The sequence below is a fragment of the Lissotriton helveticus genome, chromosome 5_1 (assembly GCF_964261635.1).
Source record: "Lissotriton helveticus chromosome 5_1, aLisHel1.1, whole genome shotgun sequence".
Taxonomy (NCBI): domain Eukaryota; kingdom Metazoa; phylum Chordata; class Amphibia; order Caudata; family Salamandridae; genus Lissotriton; species Lissotriton helveticus.
In genome coordinates, this window is record NC_136065.1 from 1,604,012,757 (window position 1) to 1,604,036,781 (window position 24,025).

The following is a 24,025-nucleotide window of genomic DNA, read 5'->3' on the forward strand; positions in this document are numbered from 1 at the left end:
TAAATGCAGTGACAGTGGAGACATTCAGCAAGCATCAATAAACAGTGTTCCCAATTGGAAGTCATGGGGAAGAGACAATATCAAGATCAGTTCCATGGGGTGGGCTACAAACATTCCCCCTGTAGAAATTCCATGGGTTCAGACCTTAGCCCATTTCCAGGGGCTACCCCGAGGATTGTATACTGTTGTCTCCCTGAACTTGCACCAGTCAAGGTTTTTCTTCCAGTCTGACAGGGTGGGTGTGTGAATAGCTCCCCAGAGCCGTGCTATGTTCCTTTTTGCTATTGTAAGCCCTTGCGTGACCCATAGTGTGTGATAGGTGTTCAAGTCAGTGGGCTCCCAGATGTTGAGAAGGCATATGACCACTTCTGGGCGGAGGGAAATTTCAAGCACCTCACTGATTACTTTGTGTATTGTGATCCAGTAGGATTGGATGGAGCACAAAACCAGATAATGTGGAAAAAGGTGCTTAACTGAGCGCACCCTCTCCTGCAGTCCCCTCCTCCAGTCACTCCCATGTGTATCAGTTGGGGCCCCGTTACGTAGACCCTGTGAAGAACCTTAAACTGTATGAGTCACAGGCACACCGAGATGGCAACTACTCTCGGGGAGGACACTACCTCCTGCCACTTCTCATCGTCTATTAAAATGCCGTCAGTCGTCCACTTTTCTCGTAGTGTATGGAGGGGGTTCTCCATATTGTTGAATAATTTTTTAATATATTAATGAAATGGCCCTTTCTGGTCAATGTCCGTCCAGTATTCTGTCCTCTAAGGGAAACGCGTCGAGGGGGGAGGACCCAGCAGCGAGGTGCGATCCAAGTGCGTGACACGCTGTAAATAGCGAAAGCGTTCCGAGTCTGCTAGTTTGATTTGTTGCTGTAGGGCATTGATTGACTTAACCTCGTCTTTGTCTCAGAGGTCTCGGACATGGGAAATCCCGATAAGGTCCCACCTAGCGCATCCTTTTGATTTCCAGAGGTCTCCCAGTTGTTGGGAGTCCCACAGCAGGGTAGCCATTGTGACCTTCTCCCATCCTAGGGATCTATTGTTGTGTGCCACACCGCCGCAGAGTGGTTGGTTAGGCCTGTTAGGGGATATCTTCCTCGTATAGAATATAGTACCCTATTAAAAGTACCCCCAGGGAGGACCCAGCGATCCAGGGCGTAGCAAGGGTCATCAAAACTGTCATAATTACAATGATTTACGGCCGCGAGGTGTGCCGCCCAATAATATTTTTTGATGTCCCATAGGCTAATTCCACTGTCGTACCAGTTGAGGGGTAATTTCTGCAAAGCAATTTGTGGTTTATCATCCCAGAGAAGTTCTCTCTGAAGCCCTTCAATTTCTCTGAAATAAGCATGGGTGACAGGATCCAGGGAATTCTGTACTGCATAATTTTGCATGTACCAACAGCTTTGCGACCCGTTTGCTCATTCAAAAATACCTAATTGCCATGTACAAACCCTAATTAGCGAAGCACAATTTATTTGCGACTCGCCAATTAGGATTTGCGACACACTATTAGGAGGGTGTCTCAAGGGCTTCCCTTCTGAATAGCGAGTCTGAGTCCTATGTATGACTGTTTTGCTACCGCAATTGAGGTCTCAAAACAGTTGAAATTTACCACCTACTTCAAGTGGGTAGTAACGCATTTGAAAAGAAGAAGGGGTCCCCAGGAGACCCCTTCCCCTTTGGGAATGCATGGGAAAATATTTTATAAGAGCAGGCAGTGGTCCCAGGGACCATTTAACAAAAAACATCTTCATTTAAAAGCAGTCCAAGACATGGAGGTCTGCGGAGCCCAGCAGGCCACCATCCCTGGGAGGGCCAGCCATTCCAAATGGATTCACAAATTGAGAGTGGCTCATTAATATTCATGAGTCTCGCTATTTGCGGCCCCATTGGGAATCGCTAAAAGTGTCTCTGACATTGTTGTACATTTGCTTTAGCGGCTCTCAAATTGCGACTCGCAATTTTTCACAATTTGTGAGTCACAAAAGCAAATGGTCGTATATCTGGCCCCTACTTACTATGGTAAACATAGTTTCAATAATTTAAATCTAGGCGCAACCCCTTGACATCATTGACACCGAAAAATATGTAAAGTATTTAACAGTAACAAAAAAGTAAAAAAGTAAAAAATCAGCACAATAATCATCACACAACCAAGTAAGAAAAACAGAGAAAAAATCATTTAAATGTATGATGTTCCTATACCTTCACACGTTGTCCTTCGTGCCCTGATAGGACTCATATTTCTCACCCCATACCTTCCTCTCAAAAAGCTTAAGCCTTTGTTCCTGCTGTTGGTGCACTTTTCATGCCTCATTAAAGGGAAGCACTAAATGGGTCCGCTTCTGGTTAATGCTAATTAGCCTACTACAGGCACAGGCACGTAAAGTTAATTATTTTTTTTAACCATTTTCCTGGCTATTTACTAAAGCTCTGACATCACCAATTATATATTTTTTTTTAAATATACAAATAGTGGTTTTTGATCTGTTTAGTCTATCCCAATACAAAGTTAGCAGACTTTGTCCTGTCAAAAGATGATTATTTTGAAAGGTTTGTCTGCAGACTTTAAATCCATAGGAGTCATGGTACACAGGTATGCCTGAATTCATGTTCCTTGGACAGCCTAGTGAATAGCACAACATGTACTGCAGTCAACATGTGACATTTAAGTTTTCAATGCTGTTGGTGTATTTCCTGCAGCATATACTATGACTTTACAGGAAAGTTCAATTTGCCATTTAGGAATTAGCCAATTTTACTAATTGTAGGGGTCGGATCACATACTCTAGGGACTGCAATGCCCCTGTAGTGTTAAAACAACAGCATCATCAGTCCAAACAAATGGGAATGACATTGAAAAAAGATGCTCTTTCTCAGATTATACCTATTAATATGCATATACTTTTGGAAATGGCACTTTCTGCAGGGTCACATCCAAACCTGTTGCCTTCCTCCTCACCTTTTTCTGACCTTGTTTTTGTTGGCCTTAGGACTTTAGGCACTTTACAACTGCTAACCAGTGCAAAAGGACATGTGCGCACTCCATTAAAACATGTTACAATTGGTGTATCGACAATTGGCATTTTTAATTTACGTATAGGTCCCTTGTAAAGTGTACTATAAGTGCCCAGGGCCTGTAAATTACATGCCACTGTTGGGCCCGCAACCCTGATTATGCCACCCATTTAAGCAGCCGTTCAAACATGTGTCAGCCTGCCACTGCAGAGCCTGTATTGTAGTGTAGTTCCTATTATCCCAATAGGCTCTGCGCATTGGAATAATATCTTCAATAGTATAGACGTAGGACAGAGGTTAACTAGGTCTTCTACTGATGATATTAGACTTAAAGTTTTGTGTGCCAGCTAGCTCAGAGTTCACTAGAAACTTTCTCGAATAGGAGAGGAGGAGTTTAACCTCCCTGGATAGACAAGAAGGGATTTAGTTTCTGACAACCATAGAACATGACAACTTTGCTCTCCCTAATCAAGAGTATATCTCTAGAGTCGTGTGAAAACAAAAGACAATCATTTTACTCAGTCAGTACGTGTATACTTAGTTCCACCAGATTGTAGAGAAAAGGAAGAGACAGGCGTGTTCAATAAAAGGTGTTATTTATTGATCAGTCTCTTTTCTCATACAAGAGAAATGAATCGCTATTATAGCAATACTTATAGTTAAGTAAAGTGCATACAGTAAAAGCAGGATTATAAAATAATACTGTAAAAGCATTGATATGGTTTCTTAGCCATATGATACTTAAAATGGATAAAAGTTATACATACATATATACATTGACTAATCGTACTCAACTGGTGCTTCTAACTACGCCTACCCCGGTGTACCTGACCTAAGTCTAATACGAGGACGGGAGTAAATAAGTAGCAGTTTTAGTTAAGTTTGTTTTGCCAAGAATCTGACTCAAGAATTCTCTGTAAGGGGTTAGTCAGTTCAGTACCTGGGATTTAGAAGGCTGGAGGGCTGGTATCTCTTTCTCAGGACTCGGTATCCCAGTTACCAGCGAGGGCAAGCCGGAAACGCCGGAGGCTGGATTTCTCGGCAGGAGAAAAGACAGCGTCTCTCTCAGCGCGTCAAAAGGGAGGGGCAGGGTCCGTGGGCTTCCTGCATCAGCTGGGCTCTCCTGCAAGTAGCGCTGCTCCAAGCTCATCACCACCGTGTCTTTGCTTAGGGCAGCGTCGGTATATTTATACCTGAAAGGTGCCGAGTTTGACGTAAGGATGGACATAATACGTCAGTAAGGATGTCATAAGAACTGGTCGTTCTTACATTCTTTGCAGGAGTTCTCGAACTAAATCAAAACAATAGCTGCGGGGGATTTCCCAGGTCTGCTGGAGGTTTGGTTTGTTTTGAGAACTCGGTGTGCTTTCTAGGGGGCTGGAGGAATAGTGCTTGCTCAATGTGACAGCATGCGCTATGACTAATTTGAAAACGGGTTTCTGTGCCGTTGTATGGATATTAGTGAATTATAACCGGACAAGGGTCAGAAATAGGAGTATCAATACAGGTCCCTAGATAAACATACTACACCCACTCCACGCATTTATGTACATATTTACTAACCTAAGCAATAGTGAACATAACTAATAGTGCATGTGTATACCGAACCACCCCAAAATAAAAAAATTTCCTTTGAAAAATTGGTATTTGCGAAATACACGAAAATGAATATAGGTACTGTATGCATTCAAGCAGTGTAATCATTCAAGAAAAGAACGCACATTTTAAATCAGGGAGTTATTAACGGGGTTAACCCTAAAAACTCTCTGACCTGGGTCAGTAATGTAGGTACACAAGTATTGGTCAGAGTCTAATGATTGTAACACAGATTATATCATAAAAATCTTCATATTAATGAATTATTTAAAGCTTCTTCTGTGCAGTACAAAAGTATTTATTCACACATATTCGGTGTTCAATATCATTATCATAAGAAGTATTAAAAGTAGAAAGTTAACGAAGACCAATTGCTTCATTGGGTCATGCATATACTGAGGAGCATGAGTCTCAGTTGAATCAGTAATAAACTTTCTAAAAAATTCACATGTATTATCCACATAGTGACATTTTGACGCGCTCAAAGTGACAAAGAAGGGAGACAGTTTAGTGGGATAGGTGTGATTGGGAAAAGGTGAGGACTGGGTAAAGGATGTTGTGACCATACTACAATCAAAGTAATATTCAGTACAGCCTTTACAGACTAATTTAGTTCATTAGTTCCAATAAATTCTTTAACACAGGGTCCGTATTAATCCATAGGTTGCTTCCTATGTTAAGAAGGTGGGTACAATCCGGTCTACGTTTCGACCCCTGGATTAAGGGTTGAGTGAAGCCTCATGCTGGGGTCTTCATCAGGACTTAAAGGTGCAGGAGCGCTTATTAAATGGCCGTCCAGTGGCCTTTACTGTTGGACCATCATCGGTTCCATTGTGGCTGTTAATGACTGGGAATGCTTAGGTTTTTCAACGTTGTGTGATTATCTGTCCATCTTTTCTTTTTCCATCTACGTCAGATATGGGGAATCTTTTTAAAGCCCAAGTGCTTTCACTGCCTCGGTGCTCCTCTTTGGTCACATGAAAGGTTGGGTAAAGGATACATTAAGTCAACATGGAACTTACCTTATACACACACATGTTACAGTAATAAAGGTCAGAATGTATTTCTTAGTGGTAATAATTGTGAAAAATCACTAAGTGGTATACTTCTGTGTCACATCAGTCCTTGGCTCCAAAATAGGCTCCCAGAGTCTAGTGAACTCCTCTAACAAATTCATACTGGCCTGCCTGTATATATTTTTGGCAGTATCGAAACTGGAAAGTCGTTATCGGAATAGTTATTATCCCATGTATTATACATTCAATGACAGGACGTTCTGACATTGTCAATGGTAATCTCTCAAGTTTTGCAATGCTCAGAATTGTATACTCTGCACCCTTTTGTGCCAAACTGATTTGTATATCAGTAAGGTTAAAGATACTGAATAATGACGTTGTGTTGATTAAACGCCAAGGCACGTAGCCTGAACGCAGATTTTGTAACGTCCAGCCAAGCTGTGCAATAGAGCGTAATTGGGACTGACCGTGTTGCAACATCAGCAAGTCTTGCTCTATTATATCGATTGCAGAAGATACAATACTGTCCAGTGAATATATTCTGGAAGACAGAGTCATTAACCCATTGTCCACAACAGAAAGTGATTTTTCCAAATTAACATGGTCAATTTCCCGTATTCTCTATGCTGTCTCAATTTGAGTTTCTTTCCAAGCTTCGTTGTAAGCTGCATATATAGAGGCCGCTATGAAACATTTTTGACGCTGTTTACGTGGTCCCATAATGAAATCACACAAGTCAGCACCTTCTTTAAGTAAAGTCAAGTGTTGCTTAATTTCAACCAGTGTGGATGTATGTAGCCATTCGAGGCAGAGTTTCCCTACACAGTAAGTAGTTACAATCCCTGGATGTTGTCTCTGGGAGTATCGAGGGTCTGGCCTGGTCAATGTGAACCCCTGTATTTTGTTCAGGAATCTATCTTGACAGTTATTCGTGTCTGTGGGCCAGATCAACCATTTTTTCCAATCAGGATGTGTTCTGTTTTGGTTTAAAATATGGGATACGTCTATTTCAACATCTGTAGTGCTATTACTGTCAGGTGTTGGTTTTGGAATAGACAGTTTGTTTAAGTCTTTAATTTTGGCTAGGCCAAGACAGGTTGTCTGTTGAACTGTATCATTCAAAAATATAATTTGTTCTGGGATCATGCAGGCTCTAAATAATGATTCTACACCTTGCACTTGCCAATCTCTTGTACCCCAGATTGTTTTCGTTTCAATATTTTTGTTCCAGAAATCAAAACCGAATGTTTTCATTTTTTCGAAAAATGTCTCTGAATAGATCAATTTTGTGTTTGTAAGCATGGTTTTCATTCCTGTCTTATTTAACAATTTGAAATAAAATGTTTCTGCATCACTTGTGTTAAACCCTGAGAAATAAGAACATTTTTCTCAAAATGTTTTTGAACTGCCTTTTGGTGGAGTAGCACAATGTTCCCATTGGTTATAATTAAAAACATTTCTGGGTTGAGCAGATTTATGCAGATAATGGTGACCATAGTGGTTGTAACAATACATCTGGTCATAATTAGATGAACCCTGTAAATAATCATGTTCTGTAAATTTAGCTGGCATCACTAGATCTGACATCATATTATTAATACTTTCAAAGTCCCAATCATCAGCGAATGTGCTTGGTTTTACAAAGTCACTCAATGAAATCTTGAATTGATGAGGATACTTCAGGAGCTCAACCGGACCATAGATTTCGTAATCAGTTTTGTCCCATGCTACCCCACCGGGTATAGGATTGGCTGTGAAGTTTACTGAAGAAAGTTCTCTTTTCTCGATGTGTGAAGACTTGTGTGGTTTCAGGACCAAGTTGATATTCTGACTTGCTGTGTCCATTGCAACATATTTTCCCTCAATGAAATGTCCCAAGCATAGTACCATGATGAGCCAAAGTATGAGGACAAATACACCTAGTGCCAACCAAATTTCAATCCATGGAGAAATGAGATAGGTTTCTTTTAGTTGATGAAAGAGTCCCTTTGCTTTGTCTTTAAAAGTTTTTGTTGTCGGATGTTCCTCAGGTTCACTTGGATCCTCAGAAAAATCATCGAAGTTGATGAAGTAGCCTGATGCTGTTCTGTCAATTGTTTCAATTGCTTCTGGATTCCTTTTTGCTTTTGGAATTTGCTTTGTTTCATTAGCATAGTCAGCAGTTACATCATTGTAGATTGGTGTTTCTTGATGTAAGATTTTGATTTGGGTTTCAAGAGGTTTAAGTTCCATTGCTTTGTTGCATAGTCCTTGTTGATTCACTGTAGGTTTATCAAATGTGATTAGTCTCTCAGTTTGAACCTCTGTATTTGTAGCAAATTTTGGTGTTCTACTACTTCTTGGGAGTCCACTTGGCCTACTACTTGTTATCGGCCACATGATTGTGGTTTAACCAGTTCGATGGATACAACTCGGTTCTCCTTTTTACCAGCAAGGGGCGGTAATACTACTGATCTTGTCCCGTTGACAGACAAGACAGGAACTGCTTTTCTGTAAGAAAGCCCAAATTCCTTCTTTACCGCGATCTTCTCTCTGACCAGATCCCCGATTTTTGGAATCCAGACAGGCCTTGCTGGGACAGGTGGTTTCTCTTCAGTGGTTGTTGGTTGCTGTTTCAACTTTATGTTGCTCAGGTCTTTTCTTGTTTCATTTAAGTCCTGTAAAATAGCCAAACGATCTTTGATATCAAAGCATTTTTCTTTAACCACTGAAGTTTGACTATCGAGGCCCTGGATTAACATTCTAGTCCCAAACAATAATTCGTACGGACTGAGACCTCTCAGAGAATTTCTTGGAAGATTATTAAGACTACGTTGGACACTTATTAAATGTTTGACCCACCCAGCTCCCGAACCTAATACCTTTGCCGGTATAGATTGCTCTATGCCTTGGTTTTTTCTTTACACCATCCCGTTTCCCTCAGGAAGGAAGTGAGAAGAGTCCCGCAATGCAATGCTCATGCTGGCCATGCCCCCCCTATAAGCTCGAGAGCTAAAGGCAAGACATTGGTCCGAACATAGCACGCTCCTAGCGTATATGCCATTATAGACTCGCAAATCTTTTTATAACAGTTCAGACGTCAGCCGAGTGCTGGGGTCTATATCTATAAATGAAAATAGTCTCTACATGTTAATATGACGCATTATTCACACTGGGTTTTTTCCTTTTTATTGTTTAATCCAATCTGGAGCGAAGCGCCATGGTAATATACCGTCTTGGTCGCCACTGCGATCTCTGTTGCAGTCTGGGCAGTTTTTTACAAATATGTGATGTTCCAGGCTCATTCCTGGCCACCAGTATGTTGATTGTAATTCTTCCAGAGAATCCTTAAGTTTAAGGTGTCTAAGACCCTCACCCATATGTGCGTCTGCTATTAACAAGCCTCTCCTGTTCGTGTTTGGAATTACTCTGTCCCCCACTCCAGGGATTAGAGCAAAAGGAATGGAGTTTGCATCGATTGTGTATGTATAATTGAGTGGATAGTTGATGGGTAGTGCTGAGCAGTCGCCATTTGATGACGTTTTAACCGCCAGCATTGTTTCCCCGTCAATGTATTTTCCTGAACGCTTTTTTGCAGCTACGGAAGCCGATTTAGTTGTTTCCGCTGTGGCTGTCTCAGCCAATGAATTCCCTGCAACGTGAACGCCATCACGCTGATGACTCAGTGAGTGTATCACGTGAGTCTTTGGTAGTTCTTTTTGTAAAAGAACTACTTGTTCCCAAAGTGATTTTTGCTTGATTGTGGCACCTGTGTCATCTTTGTAACCGTTTTGAATCCATTTCTGTAAATCGTTATTGTATGATTTGACGCAGTAATACGAATCGCACACTATTAGTGTCGGGAATTAGCGATCCGCATTATCTAGTGCCATTTTTAACGCTATTATTTCAGTTTGTTGTTCAGAATTATTTTCTACTGAGTGTGTTTTTGAAAACAGAGGTCTCAATTTACCTCCGCGCCACACGTCTTTTACAATCTCGCATGTGGCGTTGTATGCTTGCTCTCCCCAAACTGAGGGTTGAGCATGTCCGTCTGTATATATTACACAGGCGTACTGTCGTATGGGTAGAATGTCGATTGGCAGAGGATATTCTCTTTCATATTCTAGATTTTTTAGTTTTTTCATGTTCGGTCCAAAGTAGTAATTTACTTTGTCTGTAGCAAGGGAATTTTCCCATTGTATCCATTTTGGATTTAGTGCCTCGGTAGTTAGATTACACGGGCTTGTTAACGCCTCAAAGGCTGATTCTGCCGTTATTACAGTAATCCGTCTGCCTTGGGCCTGGGCTCTTTCCCTTGCTATAGCTGTTTGAACCGCATGTACAATGTTTTCCTTCATACTGAATGTTTTTTCAGCTTCTGTGTACAAATGTGATTTGTATGCTATTGGTACCATTTCTCCCTCATTAGAGGTTAGGTATGTGAATCCGCATCGTCCTGGGATGACTCGAATTACAAGGTTGCGTGTGTTATCACGTGTTTGTAGTTTTGTTTTAACTAACATGTCCGTTTGTAGAGATCTCAAAATTTCTGTGTGTTTTTGAGTTCAATTGATTCTTTTAAAATCTGGTTTTATTAGGTCATAGAGAGGTTTAACCCTCTCTGCGTAATTTATAATGTAAGTTCTTCAGAAATTCAGGAAACCTAGAATTGATTGTAAGTTTTTCAGCATTCTTGGTGCTTGGATTACAGCACATTTCTCTAGGAAATTGTCAGCCAGGCTTTTGCCTTCACTTGATAATTCATATCCTAAAAACAGGACAGTTAGATGGGCAATTCTTGACTTTTTGAAATTGAATTTGTAACCCTCTGCTGCGAACCCAAGTATTATGGTGTTCACTCTCTTCAAGTGAGTATCCAAGTCATCATCTGTTAGATAGATGTCATCGACATAAGATAATGCCTCATCATCATATATTTGAAGTAATTCTGTTACTCTCGCTGAGAATAATCCTGGGCTGTTCTTGAACCCCTGTGGCAAACGACAGAAATTTTTCTGCGAGCCATTTATTGAGAAAGCGGTCAAATATCTGCTTTCTGGTGCTATATTTTGACAAAAGAATCCATTAGAGATGTCTAATGTTGTTTTGTATTTTTAGCGCACTATGCTATTCATTAGTGCTGCACTGTGTGAGTTTTGTACTGCAAAAGTCTTGCAACATGAGTTTAGATGTCTGTAGTCCAAAACTAGACGATATGAATCGTCTGGCTTGGAGACAGGAAACAAAGGATTGTTCATTTGTGAGGTGCAAGTTTCAATCACCCCCTGGTATTCAAGTTGATCTAAGATCTCCCTGACCTGTTTTTTAGCTTCTTGCTTAATTGGGTACTGCCTCTGTGCAGTCGGTTGAGATTTTAACTAGATTTTGTGAGGAGGAGAGTCCTCATCCCATCCCACATGATTTTTATATAATGCAGGAGCCTGTGCTACTGCCCACTTCCTTGCAAGTGTATATTTTTTATGAATTGGAATATGATTTGAGAAGGCAGGCATAATCATTTCTTCGCCATGAGGGCACTCCCTGACAAACTCTGATGGCCAGTCTTTTTCAGCTAGAAGGATGTCATAGCCTTTGGAGAGATTATCCCAAAATAGACCCCTTATTTTCCTAGTCTTATCTCCCTCTATACGCAATGTTATTTCATATATTTTATGAGGTTTGCTAACTCTGGTATCTGCAGTTTCCACTTGAATGTATTCATTCGTGTCCACTGTCTCCAGATGATTCATCAGGATCTTGCGAGCTATGCTCACTTCTGCTGCGCTATCTAGCATTGTCTGAGCCCACTCTCCGTTTTTCAGCTGTGTCCTCAGTATCCTCGGCATGTTTGATTACTTTAATACTGGCTACCTTCTTCTTTGGAAATTGTAACTTTTTACTTTGATGAGCAGGTTCCTTGTCTTTGGACTTGACGTGCTCTTCCCTGTGTTCTGACCGTCCTCTTCTTTCCGATTTCTGCGAGGAAGTCTGAAAAGATCGAGAGGGACGTGTATCAATATCTTGATATCTATCAGGTTTCTTCAAATTATCCCTATTTCTAAGGTTGTATCTTTTCTCAGAGGGCTCCCTTTGGGGAGACTTGTGTCCTTGGTCCGGAGATCTTTCTCTCCGCCGAGGAGACCTTCCTCTGGACTGGAATCTTTTCTCTTTGGGAGTGGATTGTTTATTTCCATCCCAGCTCTTTTTTGGAGGGTTTAGATTATTTTTAATAAATACCTTTTCAGGATTTTCAATTAGTTGGGGTTTCACTGGTTTCCCACTTAAACTATCTCTTCCTAGTTCTTCATAGGATTTTTCTATGATTCTGGCAAGTTCAAATGGTTGGTCTGCTATATCTGTTTCTTTCAACCTTTGGCGGATTGCCACATTTGCTGCTTCCCCGTTTATGTTGGCTAGTAATATTGCCGAGACCTGCTTGAAGTCTTTCAGTAATTTCATACCCAGAGTTAAAGCAGGTTCTGGACCGTATTCACTTTGAATCTGTTTTAGTACTTCTGGTATTACCGACATGGATGGAACACCATGTGTTTTTGTGTAAATGGAAGCAAACACTGTGCCCCAAGTGTCACAGTCTTCCACATGTGGTGCAATCCCCATTGGAAGACAGATAGTCAGAATTCTGTGTTTCTCAACAGGGGTGGTATCCGGAAATACCGCCTCTCTTTGAGTGATTTTTTGTGCTAACCAGAATGGAATTTGTTCCCTTTTAATGGGTACTTTACCTAGACAGGACTGTATGTTCTGAGGTGTGATTTTATTTGTGTTCCCCTGATGAGGGGTCAGCTGTGGAATTTTAATAGCTGTTTGGATTGTTGAAGTCCGCATTACATATTGGACTAATTGTATTTTAATCAGTATTTTAAGCTGTGTTAAGAGTTCTGGTATAGACATTTTTTCAATGTCTGGATGTGGTGTGTATCCGGCTAGAACCAGCCATGTTGCTCCTGGTCTACCTAGTGGACCGAGCCTGGTGATGTGATCATTATGTTTTAGGGCGCCTTTAAACCAGAGCAGGTGCTCTTGGTATTTTAGTGGTATTTCCACCTCCTCGAAAGGAGTGTACTCATCCGGAGGTTCCTCTATCTTGTAATAGTGGAATTCCTTTGTTACAGCGTTTGCTGCTGGAAAGTTTATCCATGAATAGAATACCTCTGTCTGCCGATATTCATGTGCCTCAATTACGAATATGACTGTACCACCTCTTGGTGTTAGTCCATTCTCTATAAGTTTTAAAGATATAGTTTTTCTTATGTTGACCGGGATGAGTATTGCCCCTGGGTCAGTTTGCAGGAGACTTGTGTCGTCTGCTAGGAGTTGAGCTGCTATTCTAGCTGCCTCCTTTTCTCCCTCGCTGTCTGACATTTTACTGACAGCAAGCTTTTTTTGTTTTTGTTGGAGATCAGGTTTCTAAGGAAACAAAGATTAGGTGCACAATATTTTGGAACAGTGTATCCTTCAACGTTGAATAAACCAAAAACCGTACATAGGAGTCTCCTCCTACTAAATTTGGCGGATTTAACCTTTGACCCACTCCAGACGTCTTTGGAGTTTTTATGGGAGAAAGGGTCTGTGTGGAAAAGCACGACTGAGTTACTTTAATGCCTTGCGTTAGATTTATCGCCTATCCAAACCGTTGGGCGCCATGTAGTGTAGTTCCTATTATCCCAATAGGCTCTGCGCATTGGAATAATATCTTCAATAGTATAGACGTAGGACAGAGGTTAACTAGGTCTTCTACTGATGATATTAGACTTAAAGTTTTGTGTTCCAGCTAGCTCAGAGTTCACTAGAAACTTTCTCGAATAGGCATGGAGGAGTTTAACCTCCCTGGATAGACAAGAAGGGATTTAGTTTCTGACAACCATAGAACATGACAACTTTGCTCTCCCTAATCAAGAGTATATCTCTAGAGTCGTGTGAAAACAAAAGACAATCATTTTACTCAGTCAGTACATGCATACTTAGTTCCACCAGATTGTAGAGAAAAGGAAGAGACGGGCGTGTTCAATAAAAGGTGTTATTTATTGATCAGTCTCTTTTCTCATACAAGAGAAATGAATCGCTATTATAGCAATACTTATAGTTAAGTAAAGTGCATACAGTGAAAGCAGGATTATAAAATAATACTGTAAAAGCATTGATATGGTTTCTTAGCCATATGATACTTAAAATGGATAAAAGTTATTCATACATATATACATTGACTAATCGTACTCAACTGGTGCTTCTAACTACGCCTACCCCGGTGTACCTGACCTAAGTCTAATACGAGGACGGGAGTAAATAAGTAGCAGTTTTAGTTAAGTTTGTTTTGCCAAGAATCTGACTCAAGAATTCTCTGTAAGGGGTTAGTCAGTTCAGTACCTGGGATTTAGAAGGCTGGAGGGCTGGTATCTCTTTCTCAGGACTCGGTATCCCAGTTACCCGCGAGGGCAAGCCGGAAACGCCGGAGGATGGATTTCTCGGCAGGAGAAAAGACAGCGTCTCTCTCAGCGCGTCAAAAGGGAGGGGCAGGGTCCGTGGGCTTCCTGCATCAGCTGGGCTCTCCGGCAAGTAGCGCTGCTCCAAGCTCATCACCACCGTGTCTTTGCTTAGGGCAGCGTCGGTATATTTATACCTGAAAGGTGCCGAGTTTGACGTAAGGATGGACATAATACGTCAGTAAGGATGTCATAAGAACTGGTCGTTCTTACATTCTTTGCAGGAGTTCTCGAACTAAATCAAAACAATAGCTGCGGGGGATTTCCCAGGTCTGCTGGAGGTTTGGTTTGTTTTGAGAACTCGGTGTGCTTTCTAGGGGGCTGGAGGAATAGTGCTTGCTCAATGTGACAGCATGTGCTATGACTAATTTGAAAACGGGTTTCTGTGCCGTTGTATGGATATTAGTGAATTATAACCGGACAAGGGTCAGAAATAGGAGTATCGATACAGGTCCCTAGATAAACATACTACAGTATGTACAGTTTCACTGCCATGTTGACTTGTCATTCAAAACCTCTTGCCAAGTCTTAAAATATCCTTTTATTATATATAAGTCACCCCTAAGGTAGTCGCTAGGTAGCCCATAGGGCAGAGTGCTGTATAAATAAAAGGGAGGACGTCCACGTTTCAGTTTTACATGCCCTGGCAGTGAAACACTTCCCAAAAAGTTTTTCACTAATGTGAGGCCTACCCCTCTCATAGGTTAATATTCTCTCACAGTAGCTCCTCAATGTTGATGCTTGTTATATGTGAAGGTACTGTTTCAGCAGGGCCTCCATGGCTTCTGTATCTGACTCATGCTCCATCGCGGTCGGCTTGACTTTACATATTTGACCTGGTCCACCGCCACCTCAAGTAACCCCTAAGCGCTATTGATGTTTAAGAACTAGATTCAATGTAATCTTTAAAAATTCATAACTCTGGTGCAATTTATTGGATTTTGGTTGTTTTCTCTTGTTTAGTTCAATAAATTAATTTCAATTTTTCTAGCTAGGTGTAGAATATTTTTGTGTGGTGTCTTTTGCTGTTTTATTTTTATTAAGTGGTTCACAAATTCTTTACACTTAAGTTAAGCCTGCCTTCTCTGTGCCAAGTTCTCTGAGAATGAGCACAGGTTAATTTAGGGATTATAATTGCCTAGACCAGAGTGATGCTCCCTACTTGGACAGGGTGAATACTTCTGCCAACTAGAGACCCCACTTCTAACACATACTAAGACACACAAGCATTCACAACTGCCCTATGTAGATGGCCCTATCAGTTTTATCTGTTGTCTAGTAGATACCTCACTTGAAATCCTTTCTACAGGTGCCACTGGAATCATAGCTCGGCTACCAATTGCCAAATATATGCATGACATGCACAGTCAACATTGGAATGCAAAATGCTCCAGTGTCCCAAGAATGTCAAAAATGCCCAAAAAGAATTACAACTATTACAACTAAGCGCTACATGGTATTTTAACAGCAGTATTCATGTGCTTCAGGTCGATGTAGAGTTTTCACAGATGTCTTGGCAGAAAATGAAAGTACTTTGTGTAAGTATGCATTATTACCTTTGATGTACGCTTTAATTTCATATTCGTCTGCCAGTGCACTGCCCCATAAACCTAAAGTCAACAAGAAAAGCAGAGTTATTTACATTATTAGATGTTGTAGTCTCAGAATTAAACTATCAAGAACCATGCATCTCACTTGATGACAATGACATGAGGTTCAGCCCAGCACAGTATATTTAGCCAGATCAGCAGAACAAATAAAAATACAGTTAAGGTATTGGCGAAAACAAAAAATATGCCCAGTTGAGGGTTCCACAATATAAACAGTGGGAGCTAAGCATGGACACTTAAAATCTTCTTAGGGTGACTAGCCCTTCCACGGCATTACAGGCACTGTTTTCAGACTTTAATATGTTACCATTAACCCTGGGCGGAGTTTGTGGAGTTGCACTACGCGGAACTACGCAAAGTGCAAAAAAAAACTCTGCCACTCTACGCGGAGCTCCACAAGAGACGGAGTGTGATAAAAAAATGCACTTCACGGTGATTGCACAGTGCCAGATTCTTGTCCATTCTGTGCAATCATTGTAAAAGGCACCGTGCACAGCACTCACTCATGGTCGCCAACTTGACATTGATGAATACAAGCGAGGAAAAAAACTCTGCTGAGCGGAGCGGAGCCGAGTTTTTGGAACTCCGCGTCACGCGGAGTGCAGAAAATTACGCAAACTCTGCGACTGGAGTGGAGTTCACCACCCAGGGTTAGTTACCATATGCTCAGGACTGGAGACAGTCTACTTAATGATCTGACCCAATTCTACGAGCTTATGAATCAGGAATTGACAAAGCGAATGCATTTGACTTTTGTAGAATACATATGTGTATTTCGTCCCAGAAAACCAACGTTTATACATGACACAAACATGTAAATAGGTATAAAGACAACATACATAAAAGCATCAATACATATACAGTTTAGAAGAAATGCAAGAACCCACGCACATTGACCTTACAGATACTCACACCCAAGTCAACCTTCATGCAGTCAACAATATACATGTATAAGAAATGTGTTATGTTAGGTGAATTTCTTCTATACTAAACAATTCTGCTGCAAGTCTATTCTAAAAAGCTATTCGTGAAAGAACATGAGAATAGAAAGGAGAGAACAAGAGAGGATAATTGAAGGATCATTGTGAATCGAATGTGAGAAGGCAATAGCAGCAGTTGTAGCAACCGAAGTATTGAAAGACATTAAGCTCGGGAAAGAGGAGAAGGAAGCAGTAAATGATGGAAGGGTAAAATCAATCGACTGGTACAGAGATGCTTGTGCAGGACAGGGGTATCAGGGATTATGTCCACAAATCAATTCACAGAGGGTCAAAGACAAACCATATATATATAGATATGCAGTCCCATGAAACTCTGACACAATTAGAAAGTGCAGAAGCAGGGACACTATATGAACAGGGGGATGTACAGACATAAATAATTGGGGACAGATATATCATTACAGGAGTCATAGAATGTTATCTTCGGACTCATTTGCTGATGAAATATGAGGTAAATGAAACACCACTATCAATAACTAGTCATTTCTAGTGCATAAACCACTTATACTTGGTCATTTAGGTCTCCACGCACATCCAGCCACTGCCCTCTTTGGAAAAATATTCTGCCACTAACAATGCAGCTTATCATATGCTCCTTTATTTTTTGCATCTTTGGACAAAAAGATGAAAAAGAAAACATCTAGCCAGGACAAAAAAAATATGGAGCTAAAGGGGGTAAATGAGTCAGAAAGAAGTTAAATATCCAAGAAACAAGTGACTCAAACAGATGGACTCACTAAATACCAACAATCTATTTACACTACAAGGTTTTGACTTCCTCAGGTAGTGCACAATTAGTTGCTGGATTTTCAGAAAGAAATAAACGTAAAGATTCCAGTTCGAATTTTGAATGAATGCAGTCCTCAGATCTCCTGAGAAACATAGTTATGAAGAGATATTGTCAGTGATGTTCAGTCAATAAGGATTTAAATCATTTTAAACTGTACATTCAGGTTTTTTCTCTGGAGTCCTTCAGTTCTGTCTTTCTGTTTCATAGATAAAATATCCAAATCTGATAGCAAATGGTCTGAAAGGTTAAAATGATTGACAAGGGGCTGGTAAGGTTTCTTTATTTATGTTTGCTGATTCGAGATTCCTGAAGCATGTAGGAAGGTAATTTATGGTTTGGCCTATATTTTGTTCCTTTACAGGTTTGGCATTCGCGCATGAATACCTAAATGATATACGTTGATGAGCATGTAAGATGCCTTCTTGTGCCATAGGTTCTTCCTGTACCAGAGCGTGTTAATGATGATGTTTGTATAAGGTGTTTATATATTATATTATTTTATGTTATATGGATTTGTATAGCACAACTTATCAACTGAAGGGTATCCAGGCAGTGAAAGTGTATCCAGGCGCTGTGATGTGTGATATATGATGCAACTTTTAGCATCACAGTAATGTACCTATACATTTTCTACTGCTTGTTTGATTTCAGCTATCACAACAAGAACTCACGTGATAAGCACTGAATGTCAATTTATAAAAAATCTTTTTTAGCTTTTTGCTTGTGGGCAATAAGGTGAATGTTATTTGAATTATGTTTCCTGGAGTAAAGGACTGTACAAATCTACCTACAAAAGTGATACTGTTAGTTTTGATTCTGCTGGGAATTAAATAATTAAGGGATGGTTAGGAGATAGGAAAGGGTAAGGAACGATAGAGCTAAGGGAAGGAAATTATTTAGTATAGAGGTGGATAGCATTAAAGGAAGGAAAGAGTAGTGGTAGAGGAATGTGAGAGGATTTTAGGGTTCATGATAAGGTAGAGTTAGAGGGAGGTCAGTAGTTTAAATAACAAAGAGGGTTTGGGGAAGTACCCCAAAACAGAAATATGATGCAAAGGAGGAGATTATGTGATATATATTCTGTTTTGGGGTATTTTTCTGTTTTAGGGTACATATATATATATATATATATATATATATATATATATATATATATATATATATATATATATATATATATATATATATATATATATATATATATATATTACACCACACTCGGTTCCATTTTACCGGTTCTGCAGCACTCGTTGTTGGTGCGATCTCCTGCAGCTGAACCACGCCGCTTCACATTAATTCACTTTCCCTTCTCACAAGGAAAAAATGGGCCGCACTCCCAAAGTGAGCTTGAATACTTTCTTTAATAATTACATAAATTGAGGGTCTGGCAACGCTTTAGATCAACGCGTTTCGGTGTTCCTCCACACCTTGGTCACGATCAACAAGCTCCCCCATAGGCTTAAAATTTAAAATGTTTTTCATGACATAATTTCCTGTCATTCTTCAGCCTTGGGAATTGTGGTCTAAGTAGTTCCATTTTAATTGCATGGTTACAGGTCGGTTTTTCAGTATATTGCAATTTGTTTTTAGGATTTTTTCAGATTTTTATATACATTATTCCATTTGGTTGTTTCTAATGTTGTAAACAGATGAAATACTTTGCAGTTCTTTTATTTACGATTTCAATTTGGTTTCCACAATTCCTAAGGCTGAAGAATGACAGGAAACGATGTCAAGAAAAACATTTAAAATTGTAAGCCAATGCGGGAGCTTGTTGATCGTGACCAAGGTGTGGAGGAACACCGAAACGCGTTGATCTAGAGCTTTTATGTGCATTGTTTCAATTCCGTAGAATGTAAGTTGGTTTACTTAATGACATGTTTACAAAAGGCTATGTGGAGAAAGGGGCTAGCGAAAATACTTAGACTGGAAAAACGGACACTAAAGGCAAACTAAGACCATGGGAAAAATTAAGTCGGAAAGAGGTTAATAAATCTTGGGAACTCATCACACTGAAAAAATATCTAGAAGGCCAACGTGTCCCGAGGGGACTTAGAATAATGTTGATGCCAAACAACCAAGATGCAACAAATGAATTACTGCAGGAATGGGGAGACTGTGTGCTGTGGTCATCCTTAGGGCTAATTGAAATCTTGGTTAAGCATATTGATATAGCTCTGGAGAAAATAAAAATACAACTGAAGGATATTGAAAAGGAATTATCACAATTAAAGTTATCAACAGAATTAAATGAATGTAAGGAAGATCTTGAAAGCCAAATAGACAAGCATGAGGAAATTGTAATGGAGAGAAAACATACAAAATTCATTAGGGACAGCAATGATTATGCGGAAGGACGCATTTTTACGTTCGCAAGGAAATTCGATGGATTGAAGGAACAAATGACATGGGCCAGCATGTCGAGCATTTCAAGCAGTGCCTCCTCTCTTGTATCAACAGAACAAATCAAGGGAGACTCAACAACACAAAGTGATGTAACAAAGTTGTCTTTTTTAGGGGACATGCGCCTCATGCTACAGCAGCGACAATGGGAACAAAATCGCCCAACACCACAATTCCAACCATGGAGAGGAAGAGGAAAAGGGAGACAGTGTCCGGAAAGAAACATCAGAGAAGAGGAAAGAGGAGCAAGCGGTGGTGTGGAAAAAATAGGCACCGAAACGAGGAGCATGCGCCAGAGAAGGAAATAATGAATGATGAACTACAGGTGGTAAACTTATCCAAAAGAGAGATGAGTACCACGGAGATCTCACTATTGAAAAGAGGCATTCATTTTTGTCCAAAAAGTCGAATGGATCTGGCACAAGTGCGAATTGACTTATACCTTTACATTAGAAAAATCAAACTTGCAAAGGCCTTCAAGGAATCAATCTTTAAAGAAACATCTAAAGGACCAATTGAATTACCGGTTCAAGGTCTACAAGCAAAAGACTTGGAAGGATTTCTAACGATAATGAATATTGACAAAACAACAACAAATGAACTCTTACTACAAGAGATATGTATCCAATCTGGAGCAGGGCTAAGTGGAAAAAAGCCCAAATCCAAATTCCACCCGCAGTTGGGACCGGGGAACAAAGTTGACCTATTCCAAGAAGCGGTAATTCAAGACCTATATAAATTAAAACATCTCAAATATGATGACAATCTAACAAAGGAAGAGCGAGAAGCTATGAAAATCAATGGATGATCAAATTGAGATCAAGATGGCCGATAAAGGCGGTAATATTGTGATCTGGGACCACATGGCGTATATAACAGAGGCTCATCGACAAGTAAGAGATCCCAAATTCTATGAAAAATGAAAAAAGAACCTGACAGTGGAGATCAAAGAAAGGATCGATGCAAGTCTTCTGGAATGGTCATCACAGGGATTGATTGATGAGGCAGAACGCAAATTCCTTACAGTAACACACCCAATAATGGCAACCATGTATTTTTTGCCAAAAGTGCATAAAGATCAAAAGAAACCACCAGGGAGAACAATTCTATCTGCAAAAGGATCTCTATTGGAGCCACTGGCTTAATACATTGACTATTTGCTAAGACCATATGTAGCCCAATTGAGTTCCTATATTCAAGACACAGGTGATCTACTAAGAGCATTACAAAATACTTCGTGGCAAGCATCGTACCATCTTATCACAATGGATGTCGTTGCTTTATATACAAATATAGGCAATGACACAGGAAAACAAGCCTGCAACTACTTCCTATAGGATAGGAGTATGCAATATAATGAACACAACAAAATGTTGCTAAAAATGATCTCCATCTGTTTGAGTGAGAATGTGTTCACCATTGGAGAAGATCTGTTCCGTCAAAGCAGTGGGACTGCAATGGGATTTTCTTTTAGTCCCAGTTATGCGTGTTTAACCATGGGATGGTGGGAGCAGGAGAAAGCGTGGAGCAGTACAAATGGTCAAGCCGTAAATAAAATCATTAGCTGGAAAAGATTTATTGACGATCTACTAATAATCTGGTATGGTACAGAAGCAGAATTTCATGAATATTTTGAAGAAATGAATACCAACACGAAAGATCTGAACTTCACATATAACATAAGTAAGGACAGAGTAACTTTCCTGGATACGGAGATATACGTCAAGGACAACCGACTTCACACGACACTGCAAAGAAAGATAACGGCCACTAACGCGACCTTGGAAGCAACTAGCTTTCACCAGAATTCCCTGCTGTCCAGCATACCATACGGAGAATTCCTACGGATTCAGTGAATCTGTAGTGAAGAAGAGGAATGGGAGACACAAAGCAAAAAAACAGCTGAAAGAATTGTAAAAAGAAAGTACAAACCGAAGGTAGTGGAAAAATGCTTCGAAAGAGCTAACAAGAAAACCAGAGATGAATGCTTGATAAAGAAAGGGAATCAAGAAAAAAAACAGTCAGAACAGATCAGAAAGATAACTGACTTCTCCCAAGAAAGCAAGCAAATAGAAAATATCCTTAGGAAGAATTGGAAAATTCTCCAATTAGACACTGCAGTCAAGGAAATAATGGGAAACCACCCCACAGTAACATACAGGAGGGCCAAAAACCTCAAGGACCATATGATCCATAGCCACTTCCAAGGAAAGAAGAAGGGAGACACTTGGTTGAAAACAAGAGGATTTGTAAAATGTAATTCGTGCAAAATGTGCCAAATCGCCAAGCCCACTAAAGAAATAATACTGGCAAACAACAAGAAATGGGAAATACGCCAGTTGATTACATGTAAAACACCTTACACTGTATATATAATAGAATGCCCATGTCCAAAAAGGTATGTTGGAAGCACGATTTGTGAGTTGAAAAAAAGGATCATGGAAAATGTTCGTGCTACGATTCACAAAGATCGAGCGAACGCAGTAGCGAAACATATGGAACAATACCATCAGGGAGATTGGAAACAACTTACATTCTACGGAAATGAAACAATGCCCAAAAAAGATCGTGGCGGGGATCGCGAGAAAAATCTAAGACAGAAAATATTGCGCTATATCTTAAACTTAAGAACCCTGTACCCACACGGCCTGAACCAGTCGGAAGAATTATACATTCATTTATGAAGAAAGTGATCTAGAAAAAAAGAATAAATTGCCATAAAAGAAACAGAAAGAAAAAAAGCAAAATGTGGACAATAAAGTTTTGTTGAAAATCGAAAAAAATGGAAAGTAAGAATGAAATGGATACATATCCCAAGGGGGTCTAATGGAGAAAAATTGGACAAGTCCCACTGGAGGGATATAGGGAAACAAAATTAAAATCGTAAATTAAAGAACTGCAAAGTATTTCATCTGTTTACTACATTAGAAACAACCAAATGGAATAATGTATATAAAAAGCAGAAAAATTCTTCAAAACAAATTGTAATATACTGAAAAACCGATCTGTAACCATGCAATTAAAATGGAACTACTAAGACCACAATTCATAAGGCTGAAGAATGACAGGAAATGATGTCATGAAAAACATTTTAAATTGTAAGCTAATGGGGGAGCTTGTTGATCATGACCAAGGTGTGGAGGAACACCGAAACACGTTGATCTAGACCGTTGCCAGCCCCTCAATTTATGTAATTATTAAAGAAAGTATTCAAGCTCACTTTGGGAGTGCGGCCCATTTTTTCCTTGTGAGAAGGGAAAGTGAATTAATATATATATATATATATATATTACCTACTGGCGGTCGCCAGTAGGTATATATAGTTAGGATTTTTTCTCTATGGGATTTTTGAAAATTCTATGTCTAATAACTTTGGCGTTTGTGGACGGAATTGGCTGAAATTTTCAGGAAAATGGAACATTTTGTTTCTGAGCAGCCCTTGAAAATTTGGGGGGTGTTCGTCAAGGGGGGGCTGAGAAAAAAGGGGGGTCCCAAAACGTGTTTTTAACATTGAGTTTTCCATAGGGCGGTTGGCCTCACTTTTAGCCCGAACGGCTGAATGGATTTGCATGAAACTTGGCAAAATTGTAGGGACTGGTAGCCCGATGTGCCTTTTGTAGGTCTCAATATATGTGCTACAGTGGATTTTGAGAAATTAACGTTTAAAAAAAGATATATATCTGTAACAGCGGACCGGGCAGCGCTCTGGTTCGCGGACTTTTCGCGCAACGGAGCTTTGTGAAGCGAAGCTGATTGGTTCTCCGGCGTCTGTCAACATTCCAAACAGTCCGTAGCGGCCGCCATCTTGTCTCTCGGTAGGATCGAGAGACAAGAGGAGGCCAAAGCGAAGGGGCAAATGACCATAAGGGGGAATAGTAGATCCTCGCTGACCCCCTACGTTTGATGTGGAGGTTTTAAAAGGGCTCCGCGGGGCAAAAAAAAAAAAAAATAATAATAATCGAACGGCTGAATGGATTTGCACGAAACTTGGCAAAATATTAGGGACTGGTAGCCCGATGTGCCTTTGCTAGGTCTCAATATATGTGCTCCAGTGGATTTTGAGAAATTAACGTTCAAAAAAAGATATATATCTG

The 24,025-nt window shown here is 40.1% G+C and overlaps 1 protein-coding gene across 2 annotated transcripts in view; it reads right to left on the reverse strand.

The window, feature by feature from the left end:
- Positions 1-24,025, reverse strand: part of LOC144755649 (cytosolic phospholipase A2 gamma-like) — a 649,811-nt gene that overhangs the window by 234,102 nt on the left and 391,684 nt on the right. For both annotated transcript variants that reach the window (XM_078644799.1, XM_078644800.1), the window contains one exon: positions 15,684-15,737. In XM_078644799.1, the coding sequence (XP_078500925.1) occupies positions 15,684-15,737 (54 nt within the window). The remainder of the gene's footprint in view (positions 1-15,683; positions 15,738-24,025) is intronic.